The sequence below is a fragment of the Stereum hirsutum genome (assembly GCF_000264905.1).
Source record: "Stereum hirsutum FP-91666 SS1 unplaced genomic scaffold STEHIscaffold_12, whole genome shotgun sequence".
Taxonomy (NCBI): Eukaryota; Fungi; Basidiomycota; class Agaricomycetes; order Russulales; family Stereaceae; genus Stereum; species Stereum hirsutum.
In genome coordinates, this window is record NW_006763142.1 from 1264609 (window position 1) to 1284919 (window position 20311).

The window sequence follows — 20311 nt, forward strand, 5'->3', positions numbered from 1 at the left end:
GAACAGTGGAATCGCGAAGCCATGCGTCGAGACGATTTGCCGGATATTCTTCCTACATACGCCTGCACACTGCACCTTCCCGGGCCCGTGCATCTTCTTCAAAGAGACAAGTCCCCGGTGGATTTCGAAACGTCGAGAGTCCGGCCGCGGATCAGCATTGCTCCTTCCCGGAGGAGGTACGAGCACGTAGGACAATGTCCTTAGTTAGAATCGGGAGGAGCCCGTGAGTGTCAATATTTGTGCCTTGCCCAACGTGCGTCTAATCATGGATGCGGGTAGATCTCTACCTAGCTGTTGCGGTTGCATCACATATCAATACCAAGCAAAACATGCGTATGTCCTCGGATATTCTGCATATGTTCGGTGCGAAAGGCCGGAGTCGTTCCAGATGAGTTTTTGTCGTGCCACAGCAGCCACTTCGTCCTTCTGAGTCTGCAGTTCTTTATCCATACAACTAATATACATTTCTCTGCCAGCCCAATTTACAGACCGCCGCCTACTTCGTATTATACCCCTTCACGCCCTCCACCGAGCTTCCCGTCGCAGTGTTCAAAGCAGCCGCGAAGCCGTCCGTGATGGTGTCGATGTCCGTCGTGACGCTGACCATGTCGAATCCCTGGGCGAACCGTTTTGCGGCTTGTTCACCGGTTAGGCCTAGAGTTATAATGATGGCAATGGCCGAGGGTCAGGAACAGATCTCTCATGGTCAAAGAGTGGGTGGATAGAACGGGAGAGGAGGGCCGGGGAGAAAGAGCAGACAGAGAAAGCAGACGCACAGAAGATCGCAGCGGTCTTGCCTGCCTTCTTCGCTGAGGCGAGAATCTTAGCGATAGCCGCCTCATGCGCCTCACTCCCAAACTCGACGCCCATTGACAACGCAAGGTCGAATGGTCCGATCTACAAACACACCTTCTCATCAGTACCAGCCACAAACTCAATCTACCACCGCACCTATCCTGCGAGCGAAGATAGGAAGGATGAGGGAGGTAGAGGGACATACGAAAGCGACGTCGATCCCCGTGGCACAAATCTGGTCAATCTCCTCGACGGCCTGAGGATGTTCGATCTGCACGGCAATGACGAGGTCTTCGTTCGCGCGGGCTTTGTAGTCACCTCCCAGTGCGCCCGCTGCGTGCGTGTACATAGGACCGAAACCACGGATGCCTACTGGTGGGTATTTTGTGGCGAGGACGACCTTGCGGACGAGTTCCTGTGAGGTGACGAACGTATTCGGTGGTCATGGACGGGTGTTCATTAGTTCATGATCTTTGGGTCGGTGTCGTGTTTGGAGAGAGGTGAACGTACGGCGTTATTGGCCATTGGGACCATGAGACCATGGGCGCCAGAGTCGAGAGCTCGCTGTGCCACGGTGGCGAGGGTGGTGTGGCGCTCAGTCAGTCACTGATGAGAAAAGGACGGAGATTGCGACTGATATCTACCTTGATGAGCCACGGTTCTTCTGCTGGGACACGAATCAGAGGAGATGCTCCGGAAGAGGCGATGGCGTTGGTGAGGTCGTAAAATTGGGAGTCTGAGGTGGCTGATGAGTGTTACAGCAGCGGTGAAGTGGCGTTCGGCTACACACCGGTTATCAAGCCATGCTCTACGAGCCACGTCCAAGATCAGATTGGGATTATACTCAGTGAGTACTCTGCCCTCGTACCTGCGTCAATCAGCACCCATGAGATGTTGTTTGTACGGGCTATTGTTCGTGCGATAGCAGTACTACAGCCCATAACATCAGATGGATGTGTACGCTCAGGTTCAGACGGAAACGAATCCTGCTCACCTCGGAAGAGTGAGCCATGCACCAGCCGCTTTCTCGCCAGCATTCAGCTTGTTTCGCAGAGGGATTTCGAAAGGCATATTCGTCGTCTGCGTCGTTCGCTCGGTCGTGAGAGCTTCATCTCCTTCGTGCGAGGGTTGTTATAAGGCGTGAACGAATGCGTTCAGTCCGGAACGCGATCCGCACTTCCGTCCGACTGCATACCGTGACATCCCTACACACAACATTGTTCCGGAACATTGGCAACTGTTTTCTCTGCATAAAACGCTGGCTATTGGAAGTTGCAGCCCACGGCACGGACTCACGGACGTTCGCAGCTATGGTGCCGAGTCATCCCCCCGCTTCCCCAGTTGACCCCGCTCAACGAGGTTGTTTTCGTCCCGTCTTTCTCGGTCCGCCCCGCAAAGCCCCGCCCCCACAACTGTTCAACGTTTAAGCATGTTTCCTATTTCATGACAGTGCGGGGCACCGGACCTGTGAAGCAGTTGGAACTTGGCGAAGGATGGACATGTGCCTGGCAGGTGAAGGCAGCGAATATAAGACAGACGATTTGGATGGACGCGGAGGGCGAGGAGAGTCTCTTTACGAAAGTCTTCGACTTCCTCGACCTTCATCATCATCATGAGGTTCTATGTTGTCGCGTTGGGTTTGTTTGCGGGGTTGGGTGAGTGCTTTCTGGTCTATATCGCGCTGACTCGGAACTCGATACTGACACCGCTCAACCGTAGGGTCTTTCTTGTTCGGGTACGTGTATCTTTCTTTTGACTCAGTGGGCCTCTTTACTAAGTTGACTTCATAACAGTTATGACACGGGTATCATCACGACGAGTATTGCACACCAAAGCTTCAAAGATTGTACGTTATCCCATACAATTCTGGAATCGAACTGACATTGTCTTCCTCAGATATGGGCAATCCCGGTTCTGCTGCGACGGGAGCTATCGTATCCACCTACATCGCTGGAGAGACCATCGGTGCTATATTGCAATCAGTTTTGGGAGATAGACTCGGAAGGAAACGTTTCATGGGAATGCTTTGTCTTGTCGTACGTCTCATATCTCGGGACCCCAGCAGTTTCATTTAGTTTGTTCATTATATTGAGCGAACTCCTCACAGGTCACTGTTGGTACCGTCATCCAGACTGCAGCACAGAACTTCCCCATGTTCTTGGTCGGACGTATCTTAACGGGTGTCGCTGTGTATGTATTTCCGTTTGATCTTGATGTCTTATGTTCTGAACGCAGCGTCGTTGCTCAGCGGTGGTCTCGTCGGAACGGTCCCAATCTACAACTCTGAGATAGCGTCAGTCGTCACCTACTTGTCCTTGCATTCTGCTCTATCATCGACTTATGCTCCCCTCTGTTCTTTCAGTCCGCCAGAACATCGTGGTCTTATCGGTGGTCTTTCAGGGTACATGATCGGTATCGGTGGTTTCTTAGGTATGCATTTCAACGCCTAGACGTTATTCAGTTTCTCTAACCCCAAAAACGACAGCAAACTGGATCGGATTCGCATGTGCACACGCCTCCAACGGTGCCTTCCAATGGCGATTCCCTCTTGCTCTCCAAATCCCTCCTGGCGTCATCCTTCTAATAGGCTTGATTTTCTTCCTTCCGGAATCGCCACGGTGGCTCATTCGTAACGGACGTGATGAGGAAGCAAAAGCAGCTTTCACGAAAATTAGAGGGGATCTCGACGGCGTGAGTGTTCTATTTGGTTTTTGTAGTGGATTAGAGATGCTGAGACTCAGTGGGCTGGTATAGCCGTCGTGTCACAAGGAGTTTACCGATATGCGAGATCAGATTATGTACGAGAAGGTGGGATGGTCTCTCGATGGTTAAATTCCTCGTTGGACTAAATATTTTCGTGTCTCGTTCTAGTCCACTGAGCTCTCCAGCTTCAAGGAGGCTTGGAGCAAATATAAGAGGCGTGTGATCATTGCCATCGCCACACAGACCATGACATCCCTCACCGGTGTCAATGTTATCAGTACGTCCTTTGTATCGTCATCGCTTGGATTTCCAACATATGCTGATCATCTTCGAAGACTATTATCAGACGACGCTGTACGCAAAACTCGGTATCACAGGAAATGATGTATTATTGCTCTCTGGTATCTATGGTACCCTTGGCGTTCTCATCAACATCGTCTCGGTGAGTCTTTCTGCATCAATCTCTAAGGGATGTGTGGATCTTACTAACCATAAATGATCATAGCTTCGTCTGATCGACCGCTTCGGTCGTGTAAAACTCCTTGGATTTGGTGCTATGGGACTTTGCATCGACTTGGTCTACTCTGCGCTCAGTATGTCCCTTCTTCAAAACTGCCTACCGTCCATCCATTGATGAAGCTGTTCCGAAACTAGTGGCGAGGTTTTTCACCAACTCGGACAATAAAGTCGGCAAAGGTTTTGCCATCTTAGGAATCTATCTCTACACGAGCATCTATTGTACGTCTTCCGCATATTTTTTGCGCATGCTCTTCCCTCATACTCCCCGTGCACACAGATCTCGGAATAAACAGTACTACATGGCTTTACGGTGTGGAGATCCTGCCAATCTTCTTGCGTAGCAAAGTGTCCGTCCGACCTGATTCATTTCCACTCTTCATGGTTTGCTAATACGATCTTGGCTTTCTAGGACTGGAGCAGCATCGTTCTCGCATTTCATTTGGAATATTGCTCTCACCGAGGCCGGTCCTAGCGCATTTGCTAACATTGGAGAAAACTACTACTGTACGTCTTTCCATCCTCCTCCTGATACCACATCATTCCTGTCCGACAAACTTACATTTCATCAACGCACAGATGTGTTCGTAGTAACGACTTTCATATCCACGATATGCGTTTTCCTTTTCTTCCCCGAGTAAGCCTATTTTTTTTTATCTATACCTTTGCTATCACCACGGACTAAATGCTATCTGATTCGCTTTACAGGACGAAAGGCAAGACGCTCGAAATGATTGCAGCTGACTTTGGCGACAAAGTCGTCATGTCAGAATTCGATGTCGCTGCCGCAAATCGGGCAGATAAAATGGGTAAATCACAGATAGATGAGGAGAGAATGGAGCATAGCGAAGCACCCTCTATTTCTGGGCCGGTAGAAAGGACTTACCTCGCATGAGGTTTCGGAAGGTCACATCTGTATTACTTGTTTTCTGTGATTTTCGCAGGAGGGTCCTGCTTGTTCTCTTTCGACTCATATCTATTCAATATATCTTCCCTTATACTTGAGATAAATTATGCTTAACACTCTGTGTTGTTGGGAGTTGCCTTCCTTCCTCCCTTCCACGAGCTTTGAATCGCTGAATACATATTCTCAACTCCGATTGCAGTTACGTAGAGGCGCTTTTCATCATGCACAGGCCAACTCCAAAGCCCTCATCTAGAGTCACAGCAGGCTGTAGCATCCTCGATATCCACAGCTGCAAACGGCAGATCTAGAGTTGTCAGGGTGAGCAGATTTCCGTTCTTGAACCCCAAGCCTGTATTTATTCCATCGCTATACAAGTGACTGTTTGGGTAATGATGTTGATATGCCCGTATATCTGTCCAGAGTCTAGGTTGCAACTGTTCATAGTTGCATAAGTCGACACTCTACATAACCCTCGGTGGATTATTTATAACCTCGTCAGATTTCCTTCTTTCCCGTCTGACTGTGCCTCATAAGTACGTTGTTCCACTGCTGGTTCAGTGGGAAAACTGATGCTGATATATTGCTATTCATCCCCGGGATCAGGCTTGGTGTCGGACCTGCGCGTTTTCCAGAGTTTCAGAGTCAGTATGACGCTTTAACGCCACGAAGGGCGCCTCTATACCAACAGAGGTACGCCCGAGCGCCTACCCTGGGTGACTGGTAACGAGTGTACGAGCACGAATGTTCTCTTCCATACTGACTATCATTTTTTTTCGACACGGTTGAATAGTCGGGATGAAAACAATGCAGCTCGTGAGTTTTGTTCGGTAATTGGTATGGTCGTGGGGCTCTTGCACCGGTTGATGCAGGCGAGTCAACGGGAATATCCTCCCTACTTCCACTCTCTCTAGTAGTTGCATCACTCCTGAAAAGTATTCTATCAAGATTCTCAAGGCACACGCCCTTTGCTTTCTCCTGAAGGCATACACTGACCGCGTCCTTTCCGGAAATCATTTCCGCAAAGTATACTCTTACTCGTTCTCGTATGATGCATCACTCGCATAGATCTTATGACTCGGAAAATGGACTGAGCATACCCCCGGAGAGGTAGTTTCTCCTCGGCTTGCATTTTTATTGCCTTCAGCGCGCAATGGCCTCAAGGTATATAAACAGATGAATCCAGCAGTCCATTTTGCATCAACTCGCAGCCTTCCAGTTCATTGCCAGTCCTCGATCCTTTTCCTACCATTGTTCACCATGTTCTCCCTCCTGTCTATCCTTCCTTTCGCTCTTGCTGTCTACGCCCAGTCCGACTGTGCGCGTATTTACACTGTGGTGACGGGCGATATATGTGATGCCATTTCAGTGGTGCACAACTCCTCCACGTTCGCATGGGCCCATTCCTGCTTCCTGTCTTCCTGAAGTATCTTGACTTTCGTCCTTACAGCTACCAGCTGGCGGCAGCCAACCCGGAAATAAACGCCGACTGCTCAAATCTATTCCCTGGCGAGGTACGTATACATACGTTGCCACATCCTTTGCGGGCTTTGCTCAGATATCGACGCCTCAATCCCCTTTTCCCCTGTGATAGACTCTCTGCCTTGGTCTCACAGGCCAGGACTGCACGAGCACCGCCGTTATCACCAGTGGGGACTCATGCGCTTCTATCGCTGCTACGGCTGGCATTGCTGATAGCACGTTGTTGGCGAATAATCCGAATGTGAATGCCGAGTGCACTAACATCTATCCAAACGAGGTAGGATTGCTTTCGTTTCTCTCACTGATTTGAAGGATAGCTTTCTGACTAGTAAGCTTCGGTACTTCATCGACGTATAGGTTTTGTGCACTGCCTCCACCGTGATTTCTTATAATACAACATCGAGCGCTTGAGGACAGGTCGATGGTTCGAATCAGAGAAGCAAAAGGGGAGGATGAAATTTTTCGAATGTGGCGTATACTTTTGTTTGGGTAGTGAAGCGTGCATCAATCAGCAGTGTGGTATGGTTAACTACGGTTTTCACCTCGAATGAACGCACAATGAGCGGAGATTCCATACTATTGAATGTGAGGGTACAGTAGTAGTGACAGTAATGCTACAGGACGATAGGTCGAAAGGGTGCAATGGGTGATATATGGTACAGTAGCGAAAGCTCGAGTCAAAGACCGATGTAAAAAGAAAGCAACGATCAACGTTCAGTCAATGTTGACCTTCACGCTTCCAACCTCCTCCGCCTTCGGGATACTGAGAGTCAAGACACCGTCTGCCAGCTTCGCCGAGACTCGATTCGGATCTACTGGGCGGGGAAGATACACAGTGCGGGTGAATGTCGAGCTACCAGTGAAGGAGCGCTCGACAGAGAGTTGGTTTGGTTGTTGAGTGGTGACTGCTTTTGCGTTCGCATCTAGATAAGAGCAAGGTGTCAATGCGGCCCGTTCCGATACGATGGATGAGCAGTATGGAATGACTTACCTGAAGTGGCGGGGTCAGTAGTCGATTCAGCGGAAGCAGAGGCAGAGGCGGAAGTGGAAGCGTCCAACTGGGATGGTTCGCTATCTCCGCCCCTCCGAATAATCTTCCCCTCGATGGTCACGCTCCTTCCACCATCCCCAATCCTGACATCCACATCCTCCTTCTTCACCCCCGGCAGCTCCGCCTCCACGATGTAGTTGCTCCCTTCCTCTGCAACGTCGACTGCAGGACGTGCCTGCATAGGTGCATTAAAGAAAGGGTCGTCGAAGACAGAGCGAGGGTGCGGGTAGCTAGAGCGGGAGATCTGCCGACCGAATGGCTCGTCGAGCATCTGGAAGAAGGGGCGGAACTCGCGGAAGAGTTGGCGTGCGATGGACATGGTGCTTGGTATTTCAAGAGTGCGTTTGTGTGTTTGTGAGAGGAGTGATTGAGAGTTTTGATGGAGAGAGATGAGAGAAAATACTGGGATCTGGGGTGTCTTTGGTGGTAAACGATGAGGGAAACGCAGGTCCTCGGCCGGATTATATACGTACTGAGCTTTACATCGTCATGAACGTTCCAGAAGTCGCCGAGAGCATCATGAAACCAGCAGTCATGCGAGCCATCCCGGACAGCCGTCAGCACGTTCTCTGAGAACACAAGGACGGATCTTGAGCAACCCAAGAAAAGACGAGAATGCCGTCGAAGATCACCGAAGGTTCCCGAACTCGCCCCACAGCATCCAATCAAGCAGTTTTTCCTGGTCGAAAGTCGAGCAAAGACTTCAATGACACTAGAGCGTTAAGTTGTGGCGAGTAGAAGATCGAGGCCACAGTCCAGAGTGCATCTTGAATGTGTGTGCCATCTTCAAGTTGGACGATTGAGGGAGAAGCAAGGAGCGCCCACCGGGGCCACACGGAGTACCAAAATCCGGATATTCCCGAAGCACTCTGGCGGCCACTTGGTGGCGTCTCAAATGCATTTGCTGTAAGTGACAAGTTGAACAAGTGCTATGTGTACAAGGACTGCATATACTACGAAGAGGACATCTATCATGTAAAAATACGAATGGAGAAAGCAAGGACGGGAGGCCCCCAAGCCGTTCGTGACCGATTGGCAACCAAGGAGGATGGTGGATGAAAAGTATTTATTTGGAAATTTAGCACTAATGAGGCATTCATGACTTTCGGTAAGGAGAAACAGATATGAGGGCAAGCATGAAGAAAGCGGAGGGAGCGCTGCAAAATCGGTGCAAACCATAACAGAAAGCGGGCACAGGCGGGCCACGAATGATGAAGTATGTCTTTAAAACTCCGATACAATTTTGTTCCCACACCAATTTGCACCGGTGTCTCTCGACATCCTGATCCTCGTCTTTCGGGCTGCCGCTCGATGCTAGTTACTGAGAACAGTTTGGCATCCGACTATCAAGGGCATGTCTATACACAACAAGCCCTCTTCATCACCTGAAAGGCTTGCGGCTCCCAAACTACACATATACTACTGTTATGGATCAGCCCGAGTGTGGCCCAGTCCAACATTCTAGTCCGACTCTGAGTCGTCGCCTCGATTCATTCTATGTACACTCCCACTTACGGTGAGCAACTCATCATATCAACTTCATACAGTATGGCCGACGTCAAGCCGATCACATCAACAGAGGTAGAAAAGGCCAACGAATTCGAACGCGTGCAGCCCTTGTGCTTCACGCGGCACGTCTATCTGATCCTGTCCCTAGCGATGTCTCTATCGCTTGATAAGTAGGTTCGTTGGACCAGGTCAGTCGGCACTAATATGTATTTTTCCGCAAATTTAATGTACGTTCAAATTTTTCTGGTTGCAGCTTCACTCGTATCCTCATAAGCCATTCAAGACCCATTGGAAGCTTGACGGTGCCCATCTAATTCAGGCTTTGTCTCGTAGCGCGGACCAGTCGCACCCATGGCCTATAGCTTAAAAATCGCCGGGCGCCGCTATCACGACATCTCTGCATATTCGTAGGCCCGAGGACCGCTATGTTGTCGCAATCACAAACAGGAATAGAACGGTGTTCTGGAGGTAGGTCACCGCACTTTCGATACCTCTTTTGTGCCTCAGGGTAGACACATATGACGTACAGTTTCCCTTGCATAGGCTTTTGGATGGCCACAACGATTTATAGCGACTACCTCATATGAGCTGGTCTAGCTCGCCCATTGGTAGATGTTGGTACTACCGCCATAAGTACTTATCTATGTCCATTCCTACGCTCCGTTATGATGAACTGGGCAGCAAGTGCAATACGCAGACAGCCGTCGTTGTAATCTGACTTGATCTCCCAGCTCGGAGTTCGTGCTGCATGCGTGGATGGCTCACATTTCGTTCACTGCCCGTGGGTACGATGCTCAGTGCACCGATAATCTGACCGATTATCGTAGTCTTATGGCTCTCTCACAGTAGCAATCCTTTCAACTTTTGTGCTCTGATCCGGTCCATGGCAATATTTCGCAGGCCGAAGCTTGAGACATAATATTATCAACCAATCAAGTAAGGCTGATATTATGATCAATGACGCTTTGGACCGGAATAATAGTAGACAGGGGGATCGCCTACAAAGCACACCCTCGCCATCCATGGGTACGCCACATCACAATGAACTGCCCTCTGTTGCGCTGTTGCGCTGTTGTGCGATACCAGAGAAATCCTACCAGCATGACTCCGAGTCGGATCGTCTATGTCGTGCTTTGTGGCGTCCCAGCCCGTATGAAAACGCACAAAGACATTTTTAATCGGAGACTGCGCCTGCTGATCTCAGGATTTGACGTCGGCGGCCGCGCTTCGCACACAGTGTGGCCCTGTGGCATGCTCGGTGCTTCCCGTGTCGACATCGTCTATAACTTGGATGCCGGGTAGTCCTGAGTTTCTCCCGACTCTTCCAAAGACGCTCTACATGCGTTGAACGAAGCAGAGCTGTTCTCTCAGTTCAGCCATGACAGTGTAAGTGCACTCACGGAAGAGTTAAACTTGGGACGAGTGTGTATGCGGCTGGTCATTTCGGAGCCTCGCGTCGTGATAACTCGGCGGCCGTGCAATGGCACTTCTCCATGTTCATCTACCAGGATCGACAATTCGGCGGCCTGAATTTCCTGTTTGGGTTTACATGCAAGGTCGGGATGAAGCAGACCTCGTTTGGCTACATGGCATCTCAAAATCGAGATCCCTCGGGAACGATGAAAGACGCCCAACACCCGTAGCCCGCCGGTACGAGGTATGCGTATTCAGCACACTCCTCGGTATATATAGTGACCTGTATACCTAGCGCTAGAGTTCGTATAAAGACGTTCTCGTTTGTTCCCTACCGCTGCTGGTGCTGTCTCACGACACACTATTGACCAGGTATTAGATGCACTCCTCTACTACTCGGAAACTCCGAGTGGCGATTTGGTGAACATAGTCTCTTAAATAATGTTCTGCATCCGAATCTTGCCTTACACCCTCACTTTTCAGTGGCGCTGGCCCTGGGGGCCTTGCTCTCGCGCTGACACTAGCACGATTTAGGACAGCAGACTTTCCAGTTGTCATCGACGTCTACGAAGCAAAGCCTGAAGTATCGGCGTCAGATACAAGAGTGCACAATTGCACGCGGATCCGCGAGCTGCTCAAGCGACTAGGCGTCCTGGAGGGCATTCTGCGAAGAATGCATGCTCCTTCTTCGCCATCAGCAAAAGGTTGACACCCGATTCTCTATCTGCCAACTGACCCCATATTGACATGCTCTATCACAGGGTCCATGCTCCACTATCGACAAGCAGATACCCCAGACGGTGCTGACTTGTTCGAGATGCGCGATGCTTGTGAGTTGTATACTTATGTGTGAGGCTTCCTTGCTCATCGCACGACGGGAAATGCGTACAGCCACGCCGCTATTCGTTCCTCATTCCGTCCTCATTGATGCCCTTCTTAGGGCCCTGCCACCACCACCCGCATGCACAATCCGTACCTCACATCCATTAACCTCGTGTTATCCATCTACGTCTCGGTCCACCAGCAGACTATTTCCTCTGCCGCCCGATGGTTATCTCTGTCTCGAATTTGCTGGTGGTGCCACGGCTACAGCAGACGTTCTCATCGGCGCAGACGGTGTCCACTCCACTGTCCGCGATTCTTTGTTTTCTAACTTTGTCGCTAGCGGCTGGTCGAGGCTGTCTAAGACGGAGTTGTATGAGAGGACAGAGCCACGATGGACTGGGGGCATTATGTGTCGTACACTAGTTCAAAAGGACCGACTGAACGCGACATGGCGAGATCACCCGGCGCTTAGTACGCCTATGGTTGTAAGTCGTTCGTTTTCCCATATTTATTGTGGACTTTACTAAGAACTACTACAAAAGTACTGCGGCAAGGGAAAGGTGCAGATTTATGTTCCTTCCTCCACAAAGTGCCCAGCTAAGACTACCGTTGACCATCCTAGCATATCAACACCTTTCCTGTCCCGAATAGTAACGCAGTAGATATCGCTGCTTTCTACACCATCCCGAATGCATTTGGGCGTATTTTCTCCGGAAACGCTGAGCGTCTTGTACCCTCCGAGAAACTTCGCGAGCGGTATCGCGGTTGGGAGCCCGAAGTTCAAGCTCTTTTGGATGTAAGTGAGCTCGCCCGTCTTTTCACCCTCCTTGCTACGAGTGTCTCATAGTGCCTCCCAGTGTGTCGAAGGCCCAGCTAAAGACCAAGCAGTACACTCCCTCGGCCAACTACCCAGACTGGTCATGAGCAATGTGGCAATCATAGGTGACGCTGTAAGTCCAACACCTTTTACCGAGAACATAACGGTTCAAATCGCTGACCCGCGACCTGGTTCTGTACAGGCACATGCTATGGAGCCACATTTCGCCTCCGGAGCCAGTCAGGCAATCGAGGTACATCTTCTTAGAGCGGCTGTACTACTGAGCGTCGATTCACAATTTTGATCAGGACGCATACATCCTCGGTCGCCTTCTCACGCATCCTCTCACGAACCGCAAGCGCGCAGGCCTCGCTTTATTAGTTTACGAAGCCGTCCGACTACGAACCGTGAATTCTCTCGTCCTCCGGTCGCGTGAGCTCGGCTGCCTGACGGAGTTCGATTGTCCTGGGCCAAATAGCCACTTCAAACCGTACCGTGACGTTGATACGAATGTCGGCAGGAATGAGCGCGATGGGACTCGGACCGGGGATAGGGCTGACGCCGAGATGGAAGGGGCGAGAGAAGCACGGAGGAAGAGGTGGAGCGAGGAGGTCGTAAAGAGGTGGCAGTGGCAGTGGGAGGGCGGACCGCAGGAGAATTGGAAGATGGCGGAGAGGGTGCTGGGTGAGGCGGTCCAGCCGGGCGCTCACATCGATGCAGGGGTTGGTCTCTTTGGGTTGGAACGTGAAAATGATATTTCGACTTATGCCAGGGCATGACAGTTTTTGCTCTTTACGACGTATTATGTTGATGGCGACTGTATATGGTATAGCGCGTTCTACTCTAAGAAACATAACAAGTTGATCCTTCCTACTTTCGCAGAGTCGCGTTGCCCAAATACGATCATCGTGGGTGGCTGGCCACACGTCTTCAGCGTGCCAGCGCTCGCGCTCCACACCCACCTACGTATGAAATTCTCACATTGAGAGGCATGCTCTAATTCTAACCTCTTTCGGCTCTACTACCAGTGTCCGTTTTTCTTACAGCGCTTTCAGAAAGTATGCGGAATCGCGCGTTTCGCGATTTCGCCTCAGCCACAGGCCAGCCGGCGGCGCGTGTCCCGGCTGGGGCATCTCCCGGGTCCGGCAGTGGCGAGCGAGCGGCCTCGTCATGTGGCCCACACCCCATGCTGGCTAACTGGGCTGCTATTCAGATTTTTTACTACATGTATCAAGCATAACATGACTTTCAAATATGTTCTTGGTGTTATGGGATACAGAGGAGGTGACTCTTTGGGGAAATGACCAGTGACAATATACTTATAATGGATGGTGTCAGGCAAGTTTGTGTTCTTTCGAAGTCTTACTGGCGACTCGAGAGCCCCTGAACTCGCCAAAAAATATCCCGCATAAAGAATAAATGTAGGCGACTGCGTTTACTCACTGGAGTCACTTCATTGTCTCAACTGTGTGCTCATGGATGCATATTTGCAGTTGGGCCACAGTCGCGATGGCCCGGAGAGAGCCGTGCCGAAGCTCGCTCCGTCGGCTGGCCTGTGGCTGGAGCGAATTCGCGAAGTTTACGATTCCGCATAATTTCTGAAAGCGCTGTAATGCGAAGGCGACGTGATCTTCATCATCTTCGAAAGGCACACGCTCGATACTATTGGTGCGACACCGATGTCGGCAACTTGATGTCGGTGTGAACCAGAAAGAGAACGAATAGTGTGAGGATAATCTCTGTAGAGATACCAGGAAGATCCAATCAGAAAATGTCTGCGCCAAAGTGTACCGGTCGTGTCGGACAGAAGACAAGATGATGATAGACACTCGAATCGCTGACATCGAGTTGATCTCAACCTGCAGCAACTTTTGCCACCGCCACCAGCCACCATGGCCTGTATTAGTCATCAAACGAAACGAAATGGCTCACCCCGAAGAATCATCATCGAAAACAGATACATCACATACCGCCCTTTTACCTCAGTAGCAGCAAAGGCACGATGGCAAATCAATCCCATTTAACTGTGAGGGTCGATGCCATCTCGGCCTCACTACAGTCAGCATTCCCCAGAAGTTTCCACTCGACATGTCTTTGTACTACCGTACCGTCGCCGTCTCTATCCCACAGTCTTCATAGGTCATATTTTATCACGCTAGTCTAAGCTTGTCCTTTTTACATCCGACTAGTCTTCTCAAGTTTTTCTACGGATTGGCGATTATCACATACTTGGCCCGCACTTCTCATGGCCGCTCTGGTCGCCGTCAAGAACTTGTCGAGCTGCATTCACCTACAGGGCCTCGACATGCCCCGACCATCAAGTTCACGAGGGGCGTTGATGTGTGTTCCGATTATTTTCCTCATCCATTGTTGCGTCTAAGATTGAATGAAGCCCTTCCTCGTCATCCACGTCACGCCGTGCATGGGGAACATCACGTCTACTAGAGATATCATCCAAGTATGTTTCATCTTCTTCCTTCATGCTCTAACATTATATTTTCTCTATATCCTCAGACTTACTCGAACACCAACCTGGCTCCTCAGAATTTAGGCTGCGTAGAGAGAGAGAGAGAAGTCAGGAGATGGCTACTACGAGCGGGTGATCGACTGAGCCGATATTGTTCGTTGTATGGCATGCGAAGGGCTATGTGAGCATTTGTTCATATGCAGTTAAGGTCCAATGAAAGGTGCGTTGTTCTTTCCCGCCCCCCCTTTTCTACCAACGCACAAAACGCTAATGGACTCTTGTAGTCGCAGTCCTCCACAACTATACCGCCTAACGTCTCGGTTCCTCCTGCTTCTTCTCGTGGACAGAGCTTCAGTCGTCACAATTTGCGATCCTCAAGGGCGTGGGAGAAGGATCGAGAGCTCATGCATTGATTGAAATACGAAGGAAGTGGGACGGGCAGGGTGGGATGGGATGGGATGGGATGGGATGGGCGACATAGCAATGCAAGCGGCGACGCCGATACTTACTTATCGCACACGACTGCGTCGAGGTGGAGGCATGGCAGAGAACTCTATATTTTCCGGTGAGTTGGAGACCGCGGGCGGCACATGGGCACGTTGGTAGCTGATATACTAGGGCGATGGAAAGAGTAGAGATTGTACGTTTTTAATGCCCGTATAACGTCATGTTGGATCCTAACATATTCTCATAGTCTATACCAAACCTCGTTCTCGCCATGTTGCCTACACCAGTATCACCCTCGCTAGTTGTCTGGTGCGGCCTGGAGCCATGAGTCCGCAGGACACCCATAAGACCATGCAACCTGGCTGCTCTGCTTGCCCGGATGGTGACTGAGTTTGTACTGCCTTCAGACGGCTTGAGGGAACGGTACGTGGGGCCATTGCTAGTTTTCGTTTACACGCTGCTCAGGCTATTTGCGACATTAGTAGACACTCTCATTTCCCCTTATTTCGTCTTTTCCACCTTGCCATTCTTCAAATGTCATACACCGTCGCCGTGATCCTCGATGTTGTAAACTCAGCGATCATCATCTGTAGTGCAAAATATGGCTGCAAACCTAGTCCGGGGTCTCTATGAACTCGAACTCAACACTGAACACTACTGTTGCAAGCTTAGTCTATGTACGTTTTTCCTCGCATGCGCGTTCACATCTGTATGACCTGCCTTCGTGTTCATTGCTCTATAGTAGCAATGCCTGCGGCATAGAAACCTCCTTAGCGATTTTATAACTCATCCACACCCGTCTTAGGACAGTTCTTGGACCGAAGCTATGTAAGCCTGACACGCTAGTCGAAAGTTGGTCGAAAGAGTGCTCGCGTGATGCTGCCGCCGCGGAGGGCCAACTAATCCATCCCTTCATCTGCGTAGCTACTTATATGCATACACTTTAATCGGAATCTGTTTCCCCCTCTTTTGAGCCTGTTTTGCCGCACCTTATATCACCGCGTTGAAAGACTTTGTAGTGCTGTGCAGTGGCGAAGTAGTCTACTCCGGTCTTGCTTTGTCAGCCACCTAATATAATCGCGTCTTGTCCTACCGCGGCTCTAAGATGGAAGTACTTATGCTATATTCGTCTCGAGCTCTTCATAGGCTGGGAAAGCTGACCACGCGTATGTCTTGTGGCTGTCCCAAAGCCCCACTACTTACCCTGCACCCTGTCGCAGCCGTCTTCTCCCTTCTAACAAGCATCCACCAGACGGCTCTTCACAATGTCTTCCAACACACGTCCCTCTGGCCCTCGTAATATCTTCGGTCGGCGTCGCGGTCGCGATCAAGAACAAAACTCAACCTCCGAATCCGGCCTGAGCCCTCGTCCAGACGACCTGCTGCCGGGCGCTACAAGGTATGCTCTGAACATCTCGTCCTCTTCTTCTTAACAGCCTTTCTTGATCCTAACTCACCATTTCCATTCGACTAGCCCTGGATTGCGCGAACGCTTTCTATATACTTTTCTTCCAAAGAGCCGAAAACAATCACCCAACCCAGCCCATCGCGCAGAGAATCCCACGCCTGATACAACAATGTTGGTCCCTATCGATGTCACCTTGCGTCAACCCACGACATCAATAGGTGCGGTGTAGAGTCTGTCTGAACCAGCGATCTCTATTGATCACCTGATCAACAGGTGATGCCGTCCCTGAGACTGAGGACTTTTCCTCGAAGCCAACCAATGCCATCGACGAGATCAAAGTAACACAGGTTCACTCCCGCGCCTCTCAAAGAGCGGCACGTGCCTTGAAAGGTTTCGTACGCCTCGCGAGAAGAATTGAACCCCTCTTGGAAGGCACACCCTTCAAGACGCCCATCGCAGTTTTCACGGCTATTGCGGAGGTTGTTGAAGTACGTCTCGTCGCTGAACCCAACGTATCTCGTTTATTCATATAATTATATACACAGAATGTCAAAGACATGAATGATAGCGCCGATAAAGCATTCGAGGACCTCGCACGCCTGCTCGACATTATGGAGCGGGCAATCGGGGAGACGGAGGATGTGGACTCTCTTACCAGGATTGATACCTTTGTTAGGTGCCTCAGTTCCTCCATATCTGCGAGACTATTGGGGTCGAGGCTAACGTTCTCGACAGTTATCTGATATCCAAGGCGCAACATGTGTATCATATACAGCAGACATCGTGGTGGAAGAAAACAATTGACATCGAACATTACCAGGTGATGGTCGATGAAGCAATGAAGGAGCTCGGTCAAAGGACGAAGCACCTCTCCGTACGTCAGCTCAGTAAGACAACCTTAGAACCGCTATCTAATCCAACGTCAGGTCAATCTTTCCCTGGCCATCGAGCGGGATACAAAATTGATTCGTAAATTGCTCGAGGTAAGATCACTCATTTGCGGCAACTGGGTCGATACTTATTACTATCGCAGAGCATCGAGCGCAAAGAGTGGCTCCGTGCGCCAACTGCCATGTATGATTCGGACACCGCAAACGACACTCCAAAGCGTGGTCCGTGCACAGAAGGCACGCGTATCGAGGTCTTACAGCGCATTCATGCTTGGGCTAATGACAATTCTCCATCATCTCCTCCCATCTTCTGGCTCAGCGGTAGGGCGGGGATGGGGAAGTCCACCATCGCATATACCGTCTGTCGATCTTTTGACTCTAGTGAAATCTCCTGTGGTCTCGGTGCCTCCTTTTTCTGCTCCCGCCAGGTTGGCAGTTTGCGACATCTGGGGAACATCGTGCCCACTGTGGTATACCAGCTCGCGAAATGTTCGTCATCATTCGCAACCGCTCTTCGCGACACCGATCATGATTTTATTCACAACTCGGACAAACATATCAGTCGCTTACTGGTTCATCCGTGGCGGTCATCATCGAAAGACCGTTCTGATGATCTTCCCCCCACTCTCATCGTGATTGATGCACTTGATGAGATTGAAGAAGATGGCGGTACGAAACTGCTACAATCACTTATGGAGATGATGGCAGAAGCAGGTCCTAGTCGTATGCGTGGTCTCAAGATTCTCGTGACAAGTCGTCCTCATCCCACCATAGTCAATATGGCCAAGTCACTATCACCCGAAGCCATCTACCACTTGGAGGACATCGACGAGCAGACTGGCCGAGAAGACGTCATGAGCTTTCTCGTCGGCAGCTTTCCAGAACTTGGGACCTCATATCGAGGCGAGCTAGAAGGCCTTGCAGATCTTTCGAACGGCCTGTTCATCTATGCTGCCACAGTAGTTCGTTTGATATCCCGTCGCGACCTTTCTACGAAGCGAAAGGCTAAGCGAATTTCTGTGATCCTGCAGGAGAAGAATGCCAGCCCACTACGAGGCGAGTCCCGCTTGCCCATCGATAAAATCTATTCGGACATCATTGACGAGTCTATCCGAATCGACCATGCGCACGAGATCAGCAGCTTCCGACTTACTGCTCTCCATGTCATTCTATGTGCTATTCAACCCCTCTCCATCCTTGAAATCGCAAGCCTTATGTCCAATGCCTCCGCTGATGTTGATGCAGAGGATGTTCGGCTGCTTGTCGACAATCTTTACGCCGTCGCATACATCTCCAATGATCGCATATATACATACCACAAATCATTCTCTGACTACCTTTTGGACGAGCAGCGCTGTGGCCCGGAGATGAGATGCCGACCGGATGCTAGTCATCATGTCCTTGCTCAAGGGTGCTTTCGAATCATGAAACACTCCCTCCGGTTCAATATATGCAGTCTCCCATCATCCTACCTTTTTGACTCCGAGGTTAAGGAGCTCGATCAGTCCATCACCAAAAACATAACCAATGTCATAGGTCTGGGATATGCATGTCAGTACTGGCCATCACACCTGATGAAGGTATCAACTGCGAGCGCAGCCCCTCGTCTCTTGCACCAACTGTTGACATTCAGTCAATCAGAGAAGGTGCTATTCTGGATTGAAGTCATGAATCTGCTTTCTGCTAAGATGGCTTGCTACAATGGAATGAATATGGTCATGAAATGGGTGACCAAGATAGTGAGCTATTTTGTTCTGGTTCATGAAAATTCTTCGCTGATGATATTGATACAGCAACAATTCGAAGGCAAGACTGAGCTGCAGCTAGGTTTGACGGCGGTCTCAAGGCTTGTCAAGTCATTTCTACAGACACCTGCATCGCTATCGACACCACATCTGTACATCTCGAGTTTGGCAGCAGAGTTTGGTTCAAATTCAGAGATACCGCATGAGTGGAGGGCAGGCTTTCCTGGTTTGCCATACCTGCGCTTCGCCGGAATCAGTAACCATGGTGGTGTCCTCACAAAAATTGATGTTGGGTCTCGAGTGCAATCCATCGCCTTCTCCGCTGATGCTCAGCGTGTCGTCTCGGGCTCGGACGACTCGGTGCGCATCTGGGACGCTTCCACCGGGAAGGAGCTGCAGAAACTGAAGGGCCACACTGGCCTTGTCACCTCCGTTGCGTTCTCCCCTGACGGCCAGCGCGTAGTCTCGGGCTCATACGACAAGTCGGTGCGCATCTGGGACGCGTCCACCGGGAAGCAGTTGCAGAAACTGGAGGGCCACGCTGGCCCTGTCGCCTCCATTGCGTTCTCCACTGACAGCCAGCGCGTGGTGTCGGGCTCATACGACAAGTCGGTGGGCATCTGGGACGCGTCCACCGGGGAGGAGCTGCAGAAACTGGAGGGCCACACTGCCCCTGTCACCTCCGTTGCTTTCTCCACTGATGGCCAGCGCGTGGTCTCGGGCTCGTACGACAACTCGGTGGGCATCTGGGACGCGTCCACCGGGACGGAGCTGCAGAAACTGAAGGGCCACGTTCGCCCTGTCACCTCCATTGCGTTCTCCACTGACGGCCAGCGCGTGGTGTCTGGCTCGTACGACGAGTCGGTGCGCATCTGGGACACGTCCACCGGGACGGAGCTGCAGAAACTGGAGGGCCACGTTCGCCCTGTCACCTCCGTTGCGTTCTCCTCTGATGACCAGCGCGTGGTGTCTGGCTCGTACGACGAGTCGGTGCGCATCTGGGATGCGTCCACCGGGACGGAGCTGCAGAAACTGGAGGGCCACGTTCGCCCTGTCGCCTCCGTTGCGTTCTCCACTGACTGCCAGCGTGTAGTCTCGGGCTCGGGGGACGAGTCTGTGCGCATCTGGGACGCGTCCACCAGGAAGGACTCACTGCAAAAACTGGAGGGCCACACTGGCCCTGTCGTCTCCGTTGCGTTCTCCACTGACTGCCAGCGCGTAGTCTCGGGCTCGTACGACAGGTCGGTGCGCATCTGGGACGCGTCCACCGGGAAGGAGCTGCAGAAACTGGAGGGTCACACTGGCCCTGTCGCCTCCGTTGCATTCTCCACTGACTGCC

At 51.0% G+C, this 20311-nt stretch overlaps 6 protein-coding genes across 6 annotated transcripts in view; 4 read left to right on the forward strand and 2 right to left on the reverse strand.

Annotated features, from left to right (window-relative positions):
- Positions 1 to 496: 496 nt before the first annotated feature.
- STEHIDRAFT_101122 (Phosphoenolpyruvate/pyruvate domain-containing protein) lies at positions 497 to 1866 on the reverse strand (the record flags this gene model as incomplete). The annotated part of the gene is made up of 8 exons (XM_007307063.1): positions 497 to 654; positions 777 to 897; positions 1001 to 1210; positions 1306 to 1359; positions 1440 to 1531; positions 1586 to 1603; positions 1664 to 1725; positions 1790 to 1866. 8 exons carry the CDS (start codon positions 1864 to 1866, stop codon positions 497 to 499), a joined length of 792 nt encoding a protein of 263 aa, XP_007307125.1.
- A 265-nt stretch (positions 1867 to 2131) lies between these two features.
- On the forward strand, positions 2132 to 5008 carry STEHIDRAFT_101126 (general substrate transporter). The gene is made up of 17 exons (XM_007307064.1): positions 2132 to 2450; positions 2515 to 2530; positions 2589 to 2641; positions 2692 to 2831; positions 2903 to 2985; positions 3044 to 3088; positions 3158 to 3225; positions 3281 to 3486; positions 3550 to 3603; positions 3667 to 3775; positions 3834 to 3940; positions 4004 to 4091; positions 4153 to 4236; positions 4295 to 4364; positions 4427 to 4521; positions 4594 to 4651; positions 4723 to 5008. The coding sequence occupies exons 1-17, from the start codon at positions 2408 to 2410 to the stop codon at positions 4907 to 4909; spliced, it is 1506 nt and encodes a 501-aa protein (XP_007307126.1). The 5' UTR covers positions 2132 to 2407; the 3' UTR covers positions 4910 to 5008.
- Positions 5009 to 6178: 1170 nt separating this feature from the next.
- Positions 6179 to 7854, forward strand: STEHIDRAFT_170450 (uncharacterized protein; the record flags this gene model as incomplete). The annotated part of the gene is made up of 5 exons (XM_007307065.1): positions 6179 to 6306; positions 6369 to 6432; positions 6513 to 6677; positions 6758 to 7323; positions 7392 to 7854. The coding sequence occupies 4 exons, from the start codon at positions 6179 to 6181 to the stop codon at positions 6809 to 6811; spliced, it is 411 nt and encodes a 136-aa protein (XP_007307127.1). The 3' UTR covers positions 6812 to 7323; positions 7392 to 7854.
- Positions 7855 to 11046: 3192 nt separating this feature from the next.
- Positions 11047 to 12794, forward strand: STEHIDRAFT_170451 (FAD/NAD-P-binding domain-containing protein; the record flags this gene model as incomplete). The annotated part of the gene is made up of 8 exons (XM_007307066.1): positions 11047 to 11077; positions 11135 to 11203; positions 11265 to 11683; positions 11741 to 11758; positions 11821 to 11994; positions 12056 to 12148; positions 12218 to 12268; positions 12324 to 12794. 8 exons carry the CDS (start codon positions 11047 to 11049, stop codon positions 12792 to 12794), a joined length of 1326 nt encoding a protein of 441 aa, XP_007307128.1.
- Positions 12795 to 14221: 1427 nt separating this feature from the next.
- On the reverse strand, positions 14222 to 15473 carry STEHIDRAFT_123575 (uncharacterized protein; the record flags this gene model as incomplete). Its single annotated transcript, XM_007307067.1, has 7 exons — positions 14222 to 14355; positions 14408 to 14473; positions 14560 to 14702; positions 14767 to 15047; positions 15101 to 15122; positions 15177 to 15352; positions 15412 to 15473. The coding sequence occupies 2 exons, from the start codon at positions 15468 to 15470 to the stop codon at positions 15208 to 15210; spliced, it is 204 nt and encodes a 67-aa protein (XP_007307129.1). The 3' UTR covers positions 14222 to 14355; positions 14408 to 14473; positions 14560 to 14702; positions 14767 to 15047; positions 15101 to 15122; positions 15177 to 15207.
- Positions 15474 to 17391: 1918 nt separating this feature from the next.
- The window catches only part of STEHIDRAFT_101131 (WD40 repeat-like protein), a 4691-nt gene continuing 1771 nt past the window's right edge, over positions 17392 to 20311 (forward strand). The window contains exons 1-2 of the mRNA XM_007307068.1: positions 17392 to 18984; positions 19045 to 20088. Coding sequence (XP_007307130.1) covers positions 17410 to 18984; positions 19045 to 20088 — 2619 coding nt within the window. The 5' untranslated portion in view covers positions 17392 to 17409. The remainder of the gene's footprint in view (positions 18985 to 19044; positions 20089 to 20311) is intronic.